Source organism: Pristis pectinata, chromosome 20 (genome assembly GCF_009764475.1).
Source record: "Pristis pectinata isolate sPriPec2 chromosome 20, sPriPec2.1.pri, whole genome shotgun sequence".
In the NCBI taxonomy this organism is placed as follows: Eukaryota; Metazoa; Chordata; class Chondrichthyes; order Rhinopristiformes; family Pristidae; genus Pristis; species Pristis pectinata.
This window is the reverse complement of record NC_067424.1, coordinates 36,602,275-36,622,546: the sequence shown is the minus strand read 5'-3', so window position 1 is coordinate 36,622,546 and position 20,272 is coordinate 36,602,275. Positions and strand designations below refer to the sequence as shown.

General features: G+C 45.6%; 1 protein-coding gene across 1 annotated transcript in view; it reads left to right on the top strand.

The window, feature by feature from the left end:
* Nucleotides 1–1,195: 1,195 nt before the first annotated feature.
* The window catches only part of LOC127581076 (voltage-dependent L-type calcium channel subunit alpha-1S-like), a 136,821-nt gene continuing 117,744 nt past the window's right edge, over nucleotides 1,196–20,272 (top strand). Inside the window, exons 1-2 of the mRNA XM_052035146.1 lie at nucleotides 1,196–1,517; nucleotides 13,320–13,425. Coding sequence (XP_051891106.1) covers nucleotides 1,348–1,517; nucleotides 13,320–13,425 — 276 coding nt within the window. The 5' untranslated portion in view covers nucleotides 1,196–1,347. The remainder of the gene's footprint in view (nucleotides 1,518–13,319; nucleotides 13,426–20,272) is intronic.

The following is a 20,272-nucleotide window of genomic DNA, read 5'->3' as shown; positions in this document are numbered from 1 at the left end:
TGTGTCCTGCTGTAACCTCTGACAGCCCTCCACACTATCCACAATACCTCCAACCTTTGTGTCATCAGCAAACTTACTAACCCATCCCTCCACTTTCTCATCCAGCTCATTTATAAAAATCACGAAGAGTAAGGGTCCTAGAACAGATCCCTGAGGCATACCACTGGTCACCGACCTCCATGCAGAATGTGACCTGTCAACAACCACTCTTTGCTCTAGTTTCCTCCCACATCTCAAAGGCGTGCAGGTTAGTAGGTCAATTACCCCTACTATAAATTGACCCTAGTGTGTAGGTGAGTGGTAGAATCTTGGGGGGGGGGGCTTGATGGAGAGGTGGGGAGATTAAAACATAGGATTAATCTCGGATCAGTGTAAAGGTTGATGGTCAGTGTGGACTTGATGGTCCAAAGGGCCTGATTCCATGCTACAACTGGGTTAAAGGCTTCCTGGAACCCTTTCCCCAGATCCCCTGACCCCCCCTCCCTCCCTCCCTCACTGACACCCATCCCCCAGACCCCCTTCCCCCCCACTGACACCCATCCCCAGACCCCTTCCCCCACTGACACCCATTCTCCAGACCCCCTTCCCCCCCACTGGCACACATCCTCCAGACCCCCTTCCCCCCCACTGACACCCATCCCCAGACCCCTTCCCCCCCACCCATCCCCCAGACCCCTTCCCCTCCACTGACACCCATCCCCCAGACACCTTCCCCCCACTGACACCCATCCCCCAGATCCCTTCCCCTCCACTGATACCCATCCCCCAGACACCTTCCCCCCACTGACACCCATCCCCCAGATCCCTTCCCCTCCACTGATACCCATCCCCAGACACCTTCCCCCCACTGACACCCATCCCCCAGATCCCTTCTCCCCCACTGACACCCATCCCCAGACACCTTCCCCTCTCAGAACCCCCTAGACTTCCCTCAACCTCTCTCAGATCCCACTCATCCACTCAGACACATCCCCTCACAGACACCCCCTCCACACTCCCTGACCACCCACTTCCCCCCTCCCCCTTCTCAGATCCCCTCTTCCTCTCTCACCTCACCCCCCCCCCCCCCCCCGCTTTCAGACCCCTCCCCGTTTCTCAGACCCCCACTTTCCCCTGTCTCAGACCTCCAATGGTCCTGGACAGTGAAACCCTGTAACAGTGACCACCAGTCCCATCCCAACACACTCGCCTTCTCCCCTCTCTCCCGATGCAGCTGTCAGTTGCCTGGATCAGTCCCATCGGGCATGGTTTTGCTCTAATTTTATCCGCTGGTATTTCTGGGCGGTCGTCAGCCGAGGTCAGCATATCGCGCTGGCAGAGCGAGTCCCAGAGCCCGGGGAGCCCACCATGGAGACAAAGCCGGAGGCAGACGGGGACGTGGCCCAAAGGAAGCGACCGGACAGTAAGAAGGGCAAGAAGCCGGTGTGCGTCGGTCCGCCGCGTCCCCCCAGGTCCCTGCTGTGCTTGGGCCTTAAAAATCCGCTTCGCAAGCTCTGCACCAGTATCGTGGAGTGGAAGTATCCTTCAGTGGTGGGCGGGGCGGGGTCTGGGGTCGGGTGGGAAGGAGTTGGGGTGTTGGAAGGGAGGAGTAGGGAGGATGGTGAGTGAGCTGTTGATGGGAGGAGAGGGGAGATGATGGGGGAGTTGGTAGGTGGGTTGTGTGTGTGTACGTGGAGATGGGATGGGGAGGATGGTGGGGGGGGGTGAAAGGGCAATATGGTGGTTGGGTGAGGTGAGGGATGGATGATGGGTTGGGGGAAATGGAGTGTTGGGAGGGTGGATGGAGGATGGGGAGGGAATGCTGGTTAGGTGGGGGATGCTTTCCTGTGGATCAGGGAGGGGCAGACAAAATGTCACAAAGGTGGAGCAGATGGTGATACAATCTCACAGCTCCATGGACCCGGGTTCCATCCTGACCCTGGTGCTGTCTGTGCGGAGTTTGCACTTTCCGCCTGTGACCATGTGGGTTTCCTCCGGGTATTCTGGTTTCTTCCCATTGACGTGCTGGTAGATTAATTGCCCACTGTATAATTACCCCTTAGTGTAGTTAGAGGGCTAAAGGGACATGTCAGAGAGGCGGGTGAGGTAAAGGAGAAGAGTGTATGGGGGTCAGGGGTGATTTGGGGGGGGAGGGAAAGAGAGTTACGGGAGAAGGTAGTGACGGCCTAGTGGCACTTTGATGGGCAGAACTGTGAGATTATTGAGGGGGGGTTTACTGAGGGAAGTGTTGGAGGATGCAAAGGATAGATGGGGTTGTGGGCTCTGAGGAATGGGGAGAGGGCAGCGAGAATGGGAGGAGCAGTGTGAGGTTGAGGGCAGTGGGGGACAGGTGTGGAAGGAGGAGGGAGGCAAAGGGTAGTGAGGGGTAGGGGTTGAGGTGCAGCGGAGGGCGAAAATGTGCAGCAAAGGAGGGTATAGGTTGGGCAGCAAGTGAGGCATAGGGACAGCAAAGATAGGGCAAGATCCACACGGGGTGTGGAGAGGCAGTAGATGGCACGGTATGGGCAGTCAGGGAGGTAACTGGAACAGCTGGGGTAGGGCTTTCGGGGAGAGGGTGGGGAACGGATGTAGGGCCAGGAAGATGGAGAGGCAGGGCTGGAGTGAGAAACTGAGATGAAGGACACGGCGAGAAAGAGCAAGGGAGGGGAGAGAAGGGAACAGGAAGGCAGGGAGATGGGGCGTGTGAGAGAGAGAGGGGGGAGAAGTGCGTTGAGAGAAGAGGGGAGTGGGATGAGACAAGGTTGGGGCTTTAGAGAGAGGGAGGGGTGGGAAAGAGGAGGAAGGGTGGGTAGAAAGGGGTGAAGTAGTGGGATGGGAAGGCAGGGACAGAAGAAAATATGGTTTAGAGGGGGAGATAAGAGATGTTGAGCAAAGAGAAAGCATATTGAGAGGGGGCAGAGTGCAAGAGATGTGGGTGAAGGGAGGGCTGGGGGAGGGGGCAGGAGAGGACTGATTTGGGGGGGGGAGCAGTGGAGCGAGGTGGGGAGAGTGAGCGAGCGTGGCTCAGGCCAGGGAGACAACGACAGGAAGAGAGTGGGGGGAGAGCAGAGAAGAGAGAGAGAACAGAGGGAAGGAGGAGGGACAAGTGGAGAGGGTGGGAGAGAGGGAAGAAGGGCTCAGAGGAAAGGGAAAGGGGGAAGGACAAGATGGAGTGGCAGTGGAGGGAGTGGAAATCAGTTGTGGCGTAGAGGGAGAGGGTGGAGATAGGTGGGGAGGAAAGGACGGGTTGGAAAGATAGAGGGGGAGGGCAAAATGGGCAAAGGAAAGAAGGGTACAGAAGGAAGGACAGAAGTGGGAGCAGTGAGGTACGAAGGAACAGGAGAGGCTGATGGAGGGAGCAAGGGGTTGGGACTAAGGAAGAGATGAGGAGGATAGAGAGTGGGGACAGGGGGTCATGGAAAGGTGAGGGAGAGGAGAGGGACGTGGCGCAGAGACTAGAAAGTGAGAGGAAGAATGTGAAGGGAGGTGGAGAGAGAGGTAGATTGAGAGGGATTAAGGGGTGTTTGAGAGAGAGTGGGGAAATCTTTTCAGAGGGCGGAGAATCTCTGGAATTCTGTGGCCCTGAAAGATCGAGGAGTTGAGGCCAGCATAGATCAGCCATGACCAGGTAGAATGGTGGGGCAGGCTTGAGGGGCTTGGTGGCCTACTCCTGCTCCTGTTTTTCTTGTGTTCTTGTGAGAGTGGAAAGAGAAGTGGGGGGGAAGGTAGGAGAGAGGAAGGGAGAGTAGAGACAGAGACATTGGGAAAGATGAGGGGAGTCAGGAGAGAAAGGGGAAAGTAGAAAATAGTAAGTGAGAGAAGGGGAGGGGTAGAGAAGGATTAAAGGGATGAGAGATAGAGTGAGGAGAAGTGGGGAGTGGACAGAGTTTGTGAGGAGAGGGTGTGAGGTGGACAGAGGTAGGGAGGTAAGGGGAAGGAAAATGGCAGAAGGGAAGATGGAGGTTGTGGATAGGAGCTTTGAGAATGGCAGTGTAGTAGAGAGACAGGAGAAGGTGAATGTAGGGGTTGTCGGTGAGGGGGAGAGTGTCAATAGAAGGGGTGGGGAGAGGCAGAAAGAAGAGTGCCTAGAAAGAGTGGGAAGGCAGTGGGGAGAGAGGGTAATGTTAGAACTGGGTAGAAGAGAAGGAAGTTGGGGAATGGTGGGTGTGGGGAAAGTGGGGAAGAGAGATGGGGTTAGAGGAGAAAAACACTGGCCGAAAGCAGTGGAGACAGGAATAGAGTGTTGTTGAGTGTGACAGGAGATGCCTTTTGACATGGTTTGTGCAGCTGTCCTTGGTTTCAATCCATATTAGGTCAGCGGGACCCAGCTCAGTGTGGTCAGAGGTAGCACTGAGCTCTCTCTTCTGCATTAAATGGAATCACTGCCTTCCCTAGCTAGCTATTACCAAGACTCTATAAACTGCAGCTCAGTAATGTTCCTGGTCTCTGACAGGGACATTCTTGTTCAACAATAACTCTGTGCGTAGTTGCAAATCACTGCCTTTATACTCTGTTGAACACTGAGGCAGGCTAGGAGGAACTTAGGTAATATAAGCTTTACTAGTCAAGTAATCCAGAGCCTAAACTAAAGATCTGCTGACGTAAGTTCATATTTAACTGAGCATTGTAACTAAAATTCCTCAGCCCTGAAACTTTTCTGGTAAATTTCCTCTGCACCCTGTCAAGGACCATCGTATCCTTTCTAAAGCGTGAGCAGAGGTGGACACAGTAGTCCGGTTGTGTCCTCTCTTCTGGTTTCCACTGCTTTCAGCCTGTGTTTTTCCATTTTGTTCTCTAACCCCATCTCTCCTCTCTACCTTCCCCACACCCATTGTTCCATTCCTCAACCGTCCCCTCTTTCACCCAGTTTTAATACACTCTCTCCCCAAGGCCTTCCCATTCTTTCCACCCGCCCACCTTTCTGCCCCTCCCCACCCCTTCTATTAACACTCTCGCCATCATTGACAACCCTCTCCCTTCATCTACATTCACCTTCTCCCCATTCCTCTACCGTATCCCGATTCTCAAAGCCCCTACTCCACAATCCTCCCTTCTGTCACCCTCCTTCCCACCCTTATTTGTTGCCTAACCAGAGCTGGGAAGATGCTAATTAACTTGGAAATCAGTAACATAGGGAATCATGTTTCATGAGTATTTTAAAGAGGTGACCAAGAGGATTGATGAGGGCAGGGCAGTAGACAATTTCTACAGAGACTTTAGCAAGGCCTTTGACAAGGTCCCAAATGGTAGGCTGGTCCGGAAGATTAGAACACATGGGAGCTAGCCAATTGGATGCAAAATTAGCTCGGTGGGAGGAGCAGAGGGTTACTTTTCAGATTGGAGGCCTGTAACCAGTGGTGTGCCACAGGGGTCGTTGCTGCGTCCCCCTGTTGTTCATCGTATATATAGTGATGACTTGGATGAGAGTGTAGGTGGCACGATTAGTGATTTTGCAGATGACACCAAAATTGGTGGTATAGCAGACAGTGAAGAAGGTTGTCAACAGGATCTAGATCAACTGGGAAAGTGGGCAAAGCAATGGCAGATGGAATTTAACTCAGACAACTGCAAAATGATGAATTTTGGGAAGATAAACCAGGGCAGGACATAACACAATGAATGGCAAGAGCCCTGGCGAGTGTTGTTGAACAGAGAGATCTAGGGATACAAGTACAGTTCCCTGAAAGTGGCAACACAGGTAGATAGGGTGGTGAAGAAGGCATGTGGCATGCTAGTCTTCATCTGCCGTGGCATTGCATACAAGAGTTCAGCTGTACAGATGATTGGCTTTGAATGCATTCGGGAGTGTTATGTGCATTTCTAGTCACCACACTACAGAAAAGATGTAATTAAGCTAGAGAGAGTGAAGAAGAGATTCACAAGGGTGTTGTCTGCATTGGAGGGCTTGGGTTATAAGGATAGATTGGACAGGTTGGGTCTCTTTTCCCTGGAGTGCAGGAGGCTGAGAGGTTGCATAATGAAGATATATAAAATTATGAGAGGCATAGACAGGGTAGATAGCTAAAGTATGTTTCTCATGTACGGTATCTAAAACTGGAGGGGACAGAGTTAAGGTGAGAGGAAGGAGGTTTAAAGGGGATCTGAGGGGTAAATCTTTCATACAAACAGTAGTTGGTATTGGGAATGAGCTGCCAGAGGAGGTGGTGCAGGCAGGAACAGTGGCAGCATTTAAGAGGCATCTGGATAGTACTTGAATGAGCTGGGCATAGAGGGATATGGAATATGGTCGGCATAGGTGCAGTGGGCTGAAGAACATGTTTCTATGCTGTACACATCTATGACTCTAACTTCTCAGGTTTTGTAGTTAATACCTATATTTATGAAGCCCAAGATCCCATTAAGATTTCTTTATCTGAAGATTTCTTTATTAGTCACATGTACATCGAAACACACAGTGAAATGCATCTTTGTGTAGAATGTTCTGGAGGCAGCCCACAAGTGTTGCCACGCTTCCAGCACCAACATAGCATGCCCACAACTTCCTAACCTGTACGTCTTTGGAATGTGGGAGGAAACCGGAGCACCCAGAGGAAACCCACACAGTCACAGAGAGAACGTACAAACTCCTTACAGACAGCAGCCGGAATTGAACTCGGGTTGCTGGAGCTGTAATAGTGTTGCTCTAATCGCTACATTACTGGGCCTGCCCACTACACTACCGTGCCAGCTATTAGCTTTCCTAATGGCTTCAAAGCAAGGTCCCTTTGTCCCTGCACATTTTAGAACTGTGCCATTAGGTCTATATGGCCTTCCCCCATCCCTTCTGGCAAAATGCATCGCAATTCCATCTTCCACTTGTCCATACATTTTGCAAGCCTATCTATGTCCCGTTACAGTCACCAATATCATCCTGTTTTACCACACCCCCAAGCTTGGAATCATCAGCAAATTTTGAGATTTTATTCTATATTCCAATATCTAACTCGTGTGAGCACCACCATCTTGTGTGGTACTTGTCAAAATCTGTAGACAACGTCCACTGCATTTCCTTCATCCACTTTCTATGTTACCTCATCATAAAGTTCAATTAGGTTGAACTCAAACTTTTCCAAGTACCCATCAACTATTTTTCTCTGCCCATTGTTTCTCCTATTACTAGTTGGCCTGTAATCACCACGGATGTCCTTGCATGCTTCCTTGAATAAGGTTCATGTTGGCTCATTCACCATCTGCTTCAAGCTCAGTCTGGCAGCACTCTCCTTCTGGACTTGGCCAGCTTGGTTAGTGGTGGTGCTTTTGGTGATGAACAATTAAATAGCCCACCCAGAGCATATTCTGTGCCCATTCACTCAGTGTTAAGTATGGAGGAGTATTGGTTAATGGTGGTCAGCAGGCTGCCTCCATACTTTCCAAGTTGTGCTATATGTTGCTTGTCATAGTATCACAGAGCCGTAGAGCGATACTGCATGGAAACAGGCCCTTTGGCCTACTGAGTCCTCGTTGACCATCAACCACCCATTCACACCAATTCTACATTAATCCCATTTTTTTTCCTTCCCACATTTTCTCTAATTCCTCCCAGATTCTACAATTTAACGACACGTAAAGGACAATTTATAGTGGCCACATAACTTACCTACCTGCACGTATCTGGGATGTGGGAGGAAACACACGTTCAAAGGGAGAATGCAAACCTCACACAGACAGTAGCCGAGGTCAGGATTGAACCTGGGTTTCTGAGATTGTGAGGATATGGCTCTATTCGCTGCACCACTGTCCCGAATTTGGAACAGTGTGGTGGGAACTGTATGCAGGAGTTTACCCTGCAGTACCTGGCCTGTGAGTGTTTATTGGGAGAGTGTGGGAGATTCTGTTGGAGGCTTCAGTGATCCCTCTGTTCAAGGATAATCACTTCCATCATTCACTAATGTATTCTGAAGTGACTGCAATCTGATCCCAGAACGACAGACCTTACTGCTGAAGATTGTGGGGGTCGGTACTTAGGAGTTACCCAGTCGTTAAAGGAGTCTTAACTTTTCCTTTTGCCCTGGAATCAGTTGGTGGCCAGCTTGTGTTGTCTTAAGGTCTGCCTTCATAGTATCTTTTGTGGTATTTCCTTTGATCACTGTGGGATCTATGGCTTTGAATGGGCCAGGAATATAGATTAGTTTGCAGGGTTGAGAGTTGGCCATTCAGTCTAACAAAGTGATATGAAGATTATTGCTGCAGCGATGTTGGCTTTGGGAAGACCCTGTTGAAGGGGATTTTCCCAAGTTATTGTTGGAGATATCACTCCAGGTTCTTTGGGTAATATAAATATGTTATTCTGGTTTCAAATTAATAGAGAACGGTAAGGATGGAAACAAATGTGAACCTGGAACTTGGTGTCATTCCATTGGTCATGCTTAGTGAAGATATGCTGAAGACATTTCCCAAAAGAAGCACTCATATTATTGGATCTTGTGCTGAATTTTGTTATCAGTGTTCACTCTTCAGGAAAGGTGGCTTCCAAGGTAAAATAAATCTTTGACCATGTCCTGAGGTGATGCCTTCACGGCGAATTATGAAGGCTTGTTTGCAACCTTGAACTGCAGACAGAATACCTTGGTCTTCTCAGGGTTAGAGACCAAGTTCTGCTTAGATTCTGCAAAGAGATCTGGTGCAGACTGGAAGTCACTCTTGGTATTTGCAAGGATGATACAGTTATAAATGTATTAGAGGTTAATGACATATGCCTTAAATTGGTGTTTGAACAGAAATGTCCACATCTGCAGAGCTCTTCGTCCATTCTGATTTGACGTTGATGATGAAGGTGCTCATCAGTGAGGAATAAGATGAATGTAGGAAGCACCCTTTCCTGTTTGGATGATGAATCAGTTTGCCTTTGAACACTTGTAGGTCTCAGAACCTTTTGTGAATTTTGTAGGGCAGTCAAATTGGGCCCACACCTTCTACAAGACTTTGCGTTTAAATAATCAAAGGCTACAGGAAAGAATTAACCTGTGAGGGCAGTACTTCAGTAATTTTCCTCACAGGTTCAAGTTGCTTAGTAACTCACCATTTTTCCATATTTAGAGAATGAGTTTGTGCAGCTTTGAAACTAGTTATCATTGAATTCCACCAAGTCTAGTCTTGCTGCACTGTTGTTCTAGGCCTGCCTGAGGATCTTATGAAAGGGTAGATTGATGCAAGGTTCTTTTAGTGTTGAACATTATGTTTAACACAGAATCTCTCATCATCAATGTACCGTTAAAGAATGTGTCAAGGTGCTGCTTGAAATTGTTTTACTTCTATTTAGGAGCATTGATGGAGATTAGACCCATGAAAGCAGAGACTTTGAATGGACCAGGTAACCTGGAAAATGCTTAAGGTGTAATTGTCAGCAGCATCATGCTAACTCTCCCTGGTCATGCTGCTAGTTGTTTGGTGTCTCGTATCTGCCTTTGAACTTTTAATTTAACTGATGCTTTGATTCTTCCTTTTGCTGGCACAAAGTATCATTTTGCCATGAGTGATATTTTTTCCGGTTGAAGAAGTCTTGGATCTCAGCAGCAATTTCATCAAACCGGCCCTGCAGTCGGCAATTGACATGGGCAATGGATTCAGAGCACCGAGTGGATGGTGCTGAGCAACTTGTGTCTCTCAGTATTCTCAAAGGCTGTGGGCTTGGCCGTGCTTTGCTTTGATGGAAATTCTTGTGATGGAAATTTGCAGGGAACTGGTGTTCAGTTTCCTTTGCATTGACTTTGGCTGCCTTCAATTCACCTGAATGAGCTGGATGTTAAGCCAACGGTTGAGCCAGCAGTTTTTAAGCTCGAGAGTGCCACTCCAGACACCCGGAGACAAACCCGAATCTGGAATTGAAGTCACCAAGGAGAGCGAGCTTGTCCCTGAGCAATATCAGTCAGGATTTGATCAAGGTTGAAGTAGATCAATTCCATGACATCTTTCTCAATATTAGGTATTGGGGCATATGTGCTGATTGATTGTTGCTGGGCATGAATCATAGAGTCACAGAGTTATGCAGCATGGAAGCAGGCCCTTTGGCCCAACTTGTCTATGCTGATCAAGGTGCCTCCTTGAACTAGTTCTATTTTCATGAGTTTGGCCCATATGCCTCAAAACCTTTCCTGTCTGTGTACTTGTCCAACTGTTCTTTTGTTGTAATTATAGCTGCCTCTACTGCTTCTTCTGGCAGCTTGTTCCATATACCCCTCACCCTCTGTGTGGGAAAAACTTGCCCCTTGTCCCTTTCCCTTTCACCTTAAACCTATGCCCTCTAGTTTTAGACTTCCCTACCCTGGGGAAAGGACTGTGACTATTCACCCTAATGATTTTATAAACCTCCACAAGGTGACCGCTTATTTCTTATGCTCCAGTGAAAACAGCCCCAGTCTATCCAGTATCTCATTGTAACTCAAGCCCTCCAGCCGTGCCAACGTTCTTGTCAATCTTTTCTGTACCCTTTTCAGCTTAATGATATCTTTCCTATAGTATAGTGACCAGAACTGCCCAGTGCGGTCTCACCAACATCTTGTACAACTGTAACATAACATCCCAATTCTTGTACTCAATGACCTCATCATCCTTTCTACCTGTGTTGCCAACTTCAGGAACTTATGTACTTGAATCCCCAGGGCTCTTGTAAGGTGAAGGGTTGTGAGGCATTTGTTGTTACCAAGTAGGGAATTTGAGTAACTGGTTGATGGGCTTGTTGTTGATGGCAAGACTGCCGCTGTGAATGGGCTGCCCTTGTTTTCCTTTCCAGGAGAAGGTGAAGACCACCCTTTTCTCCGCTGACCTCATCTCCTCACCTTGGCTTGCTCAGTACTGAGGTTACATCTTGCAAGTTTCCTGGTGATGATAGCAGTTTTTCATTGCTCATTTGCTGTACTGGTTGTCTTTCAAGATGCAGCTGTGTTCCAAAAATAATTATCTACTTCCAGTTTTGACTGAAGAGGGAAAAAGGGAAAAGATTAGTGAAGTCGAGTTCAGGCTCTCCACAGTCTGAAGCAGGAGAATTCCTTACAGAGAACAAGGAAGTGGCAGGGCAGTCAAATAAATACTTTGGTTCCAACTTCACTGGACAGGGAACAAGCAACTTCCCAGAAAAGTTAAGGAACCAAGGATCCAATGAAGGTGAGAAACTGAAGGAAATTAGTATCAGTAAGAAAATAATGCCGATGAAATTAACAGCTCTGAAAGTCGATAGATCAGCAGGACCTGATTAACGGCACCCTAGAGTACTAAAGAAGATAACTATGGTAATAGTGGATGCATTTGTTATTATTTTCCAGATTCTGCATATTGGGAGATGGCAAATATAACCCCACTATTTTAAAAAAAGGAGGGGGAGATGAAATGGGAAACAGACTGGTTTGCCTGAAATTAGTAGGGAAAATGCTAGAGTCTATTATAAATGTTGAGAACAGGACCTTTGAAAAATATCAGTGGGATTAGACAGTGCCAGTGTGGATTTCTGGAAGGGAAATTGTGCTGGAGTTTTTTTTTGAGGATCCACTGGTAAAATAAATAAGGGAGAACCAGTGGACAAGGAAGCCTTTGATAAATTCCCCCATAAATGGTTAGTGTGTAAAATTAAAGTGCATAGGATTGGTTCTCTATTAATTTGAAACCTGGATAATGTTTTGACATGGATGGAAGACTGGTTGACAGACACAAAGCAGACAGTAGGAGTAAATAGGTCATTTTCAGGGTGACAGACAGTACAGTGAGGTACCACAGAGATCAGTGCTTGGGTCTCAGCAAATCATGACATACATCAATGATTTGGATGAAGGAAAACAATGTATGATTTTGGTTTGCCAACAACGCTAAACTGGGTGGGATTGTGAAGAGGATGCAAAGAGGCTTCAAAGCAATTTGGACAGGTTGACCGAGTGGGCAAACTCCTAGCAGATGCAGTAAAACACGGATAAATGTAAAATTATCCACTGGTAGACAAGATGGAAAAGCAGTATGTTATATAACCGGCGTTACATTGGAAAGTGTTGATGCATAAAGAGAGTTGGGTGATGTACACCTGTCACTGAGAACAAATATGGAGAGGCAGCAAGTAGATAAGAAGGCAAATGGTATGTTGGCCTTTGTAGCAAGAGAATCTGAGTACAGGAGCAAGGATGTCTTGCTAGAATTTTACAGGACTTTGATCAGAATATTGTTTGCAGTTTTAGTCTCCTTACCCAGGAAAGGATGTATCTCCCTGAAGGAAGTCCAGCAAAGGTTTACCAGACTGATTCCTGCTGTATAAGTTGAGATTGTGTTGACTAGGTTTGTGTTCACTTGAGTTTAACAGAATGAGAGGGGATCTAATTGAAACTTATAGAATTCTGACCCAGCTGAACAAACTGGATGTGGCAATGATGTTTACCTTGGTGTCCAGAACAAAGGGTCAGAGTGTCAGGTTGCAGGGCAAGAGATTAGGCCTGAAGTTCTGAAAGCGTGGTGAACCTGTGAATTCATTACCACTGAGGGTTGCAGAGGCTAACTCACTGAATATTTTTAAGAAGGAGATAGATAAATTTCTACATGGAAAAGGCAACAAGGGTTAAGGAGCGAGAACAGGAATATGGTAATGAGAGAGATAAGCAGCCATGATGGCATTGAATGGGAGAGCCATCCAGAAGAACCAAATAGGCTTCTCCCGCTCTTATCTCCTGTATGACTATGCTTGCATTTGTTGGACTGTCCAACCAGGAACTGGTGTGGATTTGGAACACTTTTCCATTGCCCTCCCCATGTGGAATAAGCAGAAAGATGTTCAATCACAATAGCATTTGTAAATTTTTATCCCTATCCGAATATATGTGTCAGGTGACTGTCTAACTACCAATCTCCACATGTAGATATGTGACTAGGTACAGATAGATTCACTGGTCCTGTCCACAACACGACCCAGCTTTCGCTGCAGAGGTTGGTTTTGAGGGGCTGTTATTTCCCATTGTATAGGGAAGCTGGTATACCACAATCTTGAAAGGTGGGAGATATAGACCCAGTGTCAAAGTGACTGGAGATCCCATCTTCTTATGGACCTCATCTACCATCACGTCATGTGGAGTTTTAATATTGTCTTCCATTTCATCCACAGTTGGGAACCTCAAATGTACGCTGCACTTGATCTGGGATCTCATGTCAGGCCTGTTCACCCTGAACGTCCACACCAGGAGTTTGAGACTCCAAGCAGTTTGTCCTTGGGGTCAATGGAACAGGCAAACTTCTATAGTGTGTCAAGGGCTGATTCCAGGGCAACTTGCTTTGTGAGGTTTTTCCACGGAACTTAAGGTAGCTTTATTCTTGATGTGTACAGGATAGTGTGGGTCATTAGATCATGAGTATCTTTTCCTTGACTGCATTGATAGACCATTCGAAATTATCATCCTCATTACCATCTTTGCCAATTGTGTAGCTCTCGCTGTGTTCCAGCCTCTTCCAGAAGATGACACTAATTCGTTGAATTTCAAGTTGGTAAGTCGGGTGTGAATATAAGCTGAATATTGCTCCTCACATAGAGAGCCTAATTGAGGGGTAAGACTCACATTCTGGCCCAGACCTTTACTCCTGTCTCAATTAACTACCCTATTGTACAAGGAAGCCACTTTGAGACAGAGAATCCAAATTATAGAAGAGGTATAGAGGGGTTTTCCTTGTAGATACAAACCTGGAGTCCAATAGACATGATTCAGAGACATGATGGAAAAAACACTTCTCCTTTTGACCTTTTGGTTATGTAAGTAGTGAGTAATCCCAGGTTGGCACTCTGGTCTGGTTCCCTCTCTCCATCTGTCTCCCCCTCTCTCCGTCTGTCTCTCTCCGTCTGTCTCTCTCCGTCTGTCTCTCTCCGTCTGTCTCTCTCCGTCTGTCTCTCTCTCTGTCTCTCTCTCTGTCTGTCTCTCTGTCTCTCCCTCACTCTCTCTCTCGCTCTCTTCCCCTTGCCCCTTGCCCCTCTCTCTCCTCTCTGTAGTCTGTGACATGATCTTCCTTTCCTAGCCACCCAGCAGAGGATGTGGTCATTCCAGCCCCATCCACCTACAAAGACCAGGGGTTGGAATGGTTTACCTGACCTACCTGGTACAAATCCCAGCCAAAATCAAGGAGCGATACCTGAGGTCAGCAGAAGGTTGGTTGGTATCATAGCTTTTATTTTGGAATTTTGTGGATTAAATTAGAAGAGTTAGGTAAAGAAAGCAGCTAATACTTTATTATATAAAAATAATTACACAGTGAAGCTCTGGAAATGCTGATTGCCCGGCATCAGACCCACCAAGTACTGTTTGCCATGCTCCCTTTCAGATCACTGAGGACCCAGTTCCCGTGGTCCCTTCCACTCACTGATGCCCTGGTTCACAAGCTCCCTTCCACTCGCCTAGGCCCCAGTTACCCTGCTCCCTTCCACTGGGGACCCAGTCACCACATTTCCTTTCACTCACCGGGGCCACGATTCCCATGTCTGTTGCAGTAGTAATAAAGAATAACATCTAATAGTCTGGAAAATCTGCTCGATCAGCACCACTAAACTCCCTACTCTGCTAGATTGTTGGAAATTTACTGTAAATATTGTCAATTAAGAAAAATACAGCAGTTATTTAATTAAACAAACCAGCAAAGTGATTCAGTATTAAAATAACATTGACCTGGGAGAGTTGCTGGGTAGTTAGTTTTTATTTCAGTAAATCCAGGCATGGTTGCCTTTTTGAGTTCTGTTGAATGCCATTTTGAGTACCAGGATGATTCTCACTACAGAGGGAATACAGTGAAGATTTACTATTCTAGTCCACAGATTTACCATATGAAGAGAGATTGAGTATTGAGACTGCATTCTTGAGAATTTGGAAGAATGAGAGGACATCTCATTGAAACTTACAAAATTCTTAAAAGTTTTGACAGGTTGGATGCAACAAAGAGCTTCCCCCTGACAGAGGAATCTATGATCTGGGCCACAGTCTAAGAATAAGGGATGAACTGTTTAAGATTGAGATGAGGAGGAATTTCTTCATTCAGAGGGTGTTGAGTTTATGGAATTCTCTAACCCAGATGACTGTAAAAGCTCAGCATTGTGTTAAATCAAAAGGGAGATAGATGGATTTCTAGATATTACAGGAATCAAGCGATATAGGGATAGTGCTGGAAAATAGCACCAAAGTTAAAGGTCTTGATGAATGGCTGAGTAGGCTTGAAGGGCCGGATCTCCTGCTCTCATGGTGCTTCTATATTTTTGAAAATATGTAAAGGGAAAGAGGATAATATGAGAAAGAATAGGATCTTCTAGAGACAAAAACAGTAGAGGGGTTTTACACACATTGACATTAAGGAATATATCCTCTAAAGAGAGAGGATATATTAAGGGTAGAGCATCTTTAGATGTGGATAGGTCACCAGGTCTAGATACAAGGTGCTCCACACTAAGAAAAAAAGGAAGATGACACAGGCCCTGACTGTTATTTTCCAATATTACTTGGCTGCAGGTATAGCCTCAGAGAACCGTAAGACTGTTCCTGTCCTGTAAAATTCTGATGATCCAGCTTGCCAGGAGCTTTGGTGGTGCCAGATGAGCTGATTTTCCAGACTATTGGATGTTAGTCTTATTAATGGCCCCACATGTTTTTTTAACCATGGGAAACAGGACTCTGGTCAGTTTAAAGAGAGCATGGGAAATGGGCCCCCAGTGAGTTGAATGGGAGTGTGAGAACTAGGGCTCAGAAAATTGGAAGGGAGCACAAGAACCATGGCCCCGGCAAGTCAGAAGGGAATGTAGGAACCAGGACCACTTCAAGTCTGAGGGAGTGCGGCAAACATTGCCTGGTGAGCCAAACTATCAGAATTACCAACTGGTCAACTTACTGGAGTTTTACTGTAGTATAGTTGTTTATGGCGTGAAAAGGGAATAGACTGAGTAACTATGGATCTAGTACCAATGAAGGGAAAATTCTGATGGACAACATAAATTAGCATTTGTTGAAGCACCAGTTAATCAAGGACAGTCAGTGAGGGACTACAGGACTACTTGACGCAGTCAACGTGAATGACACTATGTAAAATGTTGGTTAGGTCGTACTTGGAGTATTGTGTGCAATTCTGGTTGCCCCATTATAGGAAGGATGTGGAGGCTTTGGAGAGGGTGCAGAGGAAGTTTGCCAGGATGCTGCCTGGATTAAAAGGTATGAACTATAAGGAGAGGTTGGATAAATATGGGTTGTTTTCTCTGGAGCATCGGAGGCTGAGGGGAGACAAAATAAAGTTTACAAAATTATGAAAGTCGTAGTCAAAGTCAAGTATATTGTCATATGCACAAGCATATGTATGCACAGGTGCAATGAGAAACCTGCAGCAGCATCACATAGCATAGCATCAGATACACAACATTCACAAGAAAATATAAATTAAACATAAATTATACAAAATTAGATAGGGTAGACAGCATCTTTTTCCCAGGGTAGAAATGTCAAATACTACAAGACATGCATTTAAGGTGAGCGGAGGAAATTTTAAAGGAGATATGCGGGGCAACTTTTTTTACCAGCGTGGTGGGTGCCTGGAACAGGCTGCTGGGGTAGTGGTGGAAGCAGATATGATAGTGGTGTTTAACAGGCTCTTAGATAGGCACTTGAATATGGAGGGAATGGCCGGATATGGATCATGTGCAGGCAGAAGAGATTTAGTCTAATTTGGTATCGCATTTGCCACAGACATCGTGAGCTGAAGGGCCTCTTCCTGTGCTATACTGTTCTATGTTTTATGAATATTAGCAAGGAGTAAATTGATCAAGAAAGTTGAAGCCCATGGTATCAAATGGAAGGAGACAAGTTCGGTTAACAATTAGCCAGCAGGAGAAAACAGAATGCCATGGTCCACTGAAATTTCAGCGACAGGAAGACAGTATGTTGTGATGTTCTGAAATGTTCTGTGCTTGGTCCCATGTTTTTATTGGTGTACATCAGTGATTAGGATTTAAATGCCGTGAGCACGATTAAGAAGTTTGCCACAATACCAAAACTGGAAGTGTAGTTAATAGTAAGGAAGGGAATTCTAGGCTGCAGGAAGATATGATATGTTGGAAGGACATGTTCTACAAGATGATAAGAGGCATAGATCGAGTGGACAGTCAGAGACTTTTCCCCTGTGTGACAATGGCTAACATGAGGGGGCATAATTTTAAGGTGATTGGAGGAAGGTATAAGGGGTATGTTAGAGGTAAGTTTTTTTTACACAGAGAGTGGTGTGTGCGTGGAATGCACTGCTGGCAGAGGTTGTGGGGGCAGATACATTAGGGACATTTAAGAGACTCTTAGATGGCCACATGAATGATAGAAAAATGGAAGGCTATGTGGGAGGGAAGGGTTCGATAGATATTAGAGCAGGATAAAATGTCGGCACATCATGGGCCAAAGGGCCTGTACTGTGCTGTAGTGTTCTATGTTCTAAGATTATCAAATGAGGGTTTATAGGTTCAATTAAAGAAAAAAAAGAGATATTCACACTGTTGGGAGTGTACTATAGACATCCAAACAATCTGTGGGGTTAGTAGACTATTCATGAAGTCTACTATCATAAAGTGAGAAAACACTAGGGCAGTAATAGTGGGTTCCAATTACCCTAACTTTAACTGAGATACAGTCAATGCACAAGGTATCGAGTTCCTAAGTTGCATTAAGAATTTTTAGCTAATTGCTGAGCAACTCCAACGAGAGGTTTTCGGGAATGACTGGCAGGTAGAAGGAGTATCTGTGGGAGAACATTTTTGTTGTGTGATTATAATTCAGTTAAATTTAGCATAGTTACGGACAAGGGCAAAGGTAGACTGGGATTTGAAGTTTGAGATTGGGATATGGCCAATTTTAATGTTGAGATGTAAGTTAACAGAAGTGGACTGGAATTGCTTTCAGCAGAAAGGGAAGCATTTAAGGAGATTCAAGGGGCTTCGGGTAAACACATTCGCACAAAGGAAAAAGTTCGGTCAGCCAAATTAGTATGCCCTGGATTGCAAGATGGGTAGACAGTAGGACGGAAGAAGAAGGAGAAGCTTACGTGAGTCAGTGAGAGCGGTGGACAGAGCGGAACACCTGCCACCCCATCAGCCATCTCCGGCCCATCTGTGGAAGAGTCTGCAGTTCCTGCAGTGACCTCATTTGCCAATTCAGAACCCACAAAACTGGAATGGATGCAAGTCATCCTCAATGTCGAGGGACTTCTTCAGGTACAACAAAAAGTGGAGAAGTATATAAAAAGTAATAGGAGAAATCAGAAAAGCAAAGAGATGGTATGACAAAGTAGTGGCAAGTCAAACCGAAGGAAATCCAAAGATGTTTTCTAAGCACAAGAAGATAATGAAAGAAAGATAAGACCAATTTGGGACAAAAGAATTGTACGTGAAGATGGAGCATGTGGGTAAGGTTTTTAATGAATATTTTGGGGCTGTTTTCACAGAGGTGATGCCGATGTGGGGGTTAAGGGGGACAAGTGTGTAATATTGGGTGTGATAAACGTAATTAAAGTAGAAATGGTTTAGCATCTTTGAAAGTGGATAGATTTCCACATTCAGATGAAAACTAACCCAGGTTGTTTGAAAAAGAAAGTAAAGGAGGAAAGTATGGAGGGTCTGACCACAATTTATATAAAGAAAATTCTGTCTGAAGAATGGTGCCAGAGGATTGGGGAGCTGATGACATTATGCTAGTGTTTCAAAAGGGATAAATTGAATTGATTGTAAGCCAGTGGTGAGAAAATTATTGGAATTAATTCTATGGCACAGTACAAATTTTTATTTAGAATGGTACAGATTAATTGGGAAGTGTCAATCTGTATTTGTTAAGGGAAGATTGGGTCTGATTTGACTAAATATTTTGAAGGGCCTATGAGGTCATTACTTTTGATGTAGTTGTGATAGATTTTAGCAAGGCTTTTTGACAAGGTCCCACGTTGGCAGGTTGGTCAAGAAAATGAAACTTGGTGAGATACAAGGGAGAGTGGCAAATTGGATGTAGAATTGATTCAGTGGCACGATGCAAAGGACAATGTTTGATTGGTAATTTTGTGACTAGCAGACTGTTACTCATGGGGCTCCATGCTCAGTCCTTTGTATCGTTGATATTAATGATTTAAGCCTAAATGTATGAAATGATGCAAAAATTGGCTGTGTAGTTGACCATGAAGCAGGATACGAATGCCCTGAACAGATGGTAGAAATGTGGCAAATGGAATTTCCTTCCGAAAAGTGTGAGGTCGCATTTTGGGGAGGACAAGCAAGGCAAGGGAGTGCATGACAAATAGTAGGATACTAAGAAGTGTAGGACAGAGAGATCTTGAATTGCAATTCCATGGATCCTGAAAGGCAGCAGGACAAGTAGATAAAATGGTTAAGGTGTATCCATGACACCTGCCATTATTGGCGCAGACATTGAGTACAAGAACAGGGCTGTCACACTAGAACTGCTTGGCTTGAGTAAGTTCTGGTCATGGCACTTCAGGGAGGATGTGATAGCAGTGGAGAAGCTATAGAGGACTAATGAATTTACTCTGTGATTAGGACATTTACTAGGATGTTTCCAGGGCTGGAAAATTGTAGATATGAAGAGAGACTAGCCAGCTGGGGTTCATGCCTTTGAAGCAAAGGAAACTATGGGGAGATTTAATTGAGATGTGTAAGATTATGAAGTGGGTGAACAGAAGGACCTGTTTTATAGAGAGATCAATGATTCACAGTCATACATTTGAGTTCGTTGGATTAGAGGGGAACTGAGGAAAATATTTTTTACCTAACTTGGAGCAATGCTAAAGAAAAGCTCTTCCCTGGTAACCAGACAAGCACTTGAAGTGTTTCATTGTACAATGTACAATGTAATGTACGAGACAGTGGACTGAAAAATGGGCTTGAACTAAATAGGTCTTTTTTGGCCGGTGTGGTTACAATGGGTAAAGGGGTCTCCTTTCCCTGTCTCATATTCTGTGATCCTATAAATCTATAATTTAATGACAGCTCAATACTCTGGTCAGAAATCAAAAGGTGGATATAACATACTTGTCAGGACATTTACATCACTGGCCCCTGAGTGCACCGGGAAGAACTTCCCAGCTGTGCTTTCTAGATTCAAATAAAAGGCTCATTTTGTTTACAAAGTTTCACCTTGCAAGTGCATCACTTGACTAATACAGGTGTAACGTGTTTCACAGGGCATCACACCCTTCATGTTCCCTGACCAACATTGTTCCCTCTGATGATGCAATGTTCTCTCTCTATATACTTCCTCCGACACTCTCTCATGTTGCACTGGCCTGCTGGCTTAGATTTTAGATTTGAATTTCCGAAGTGTGTCTTCAG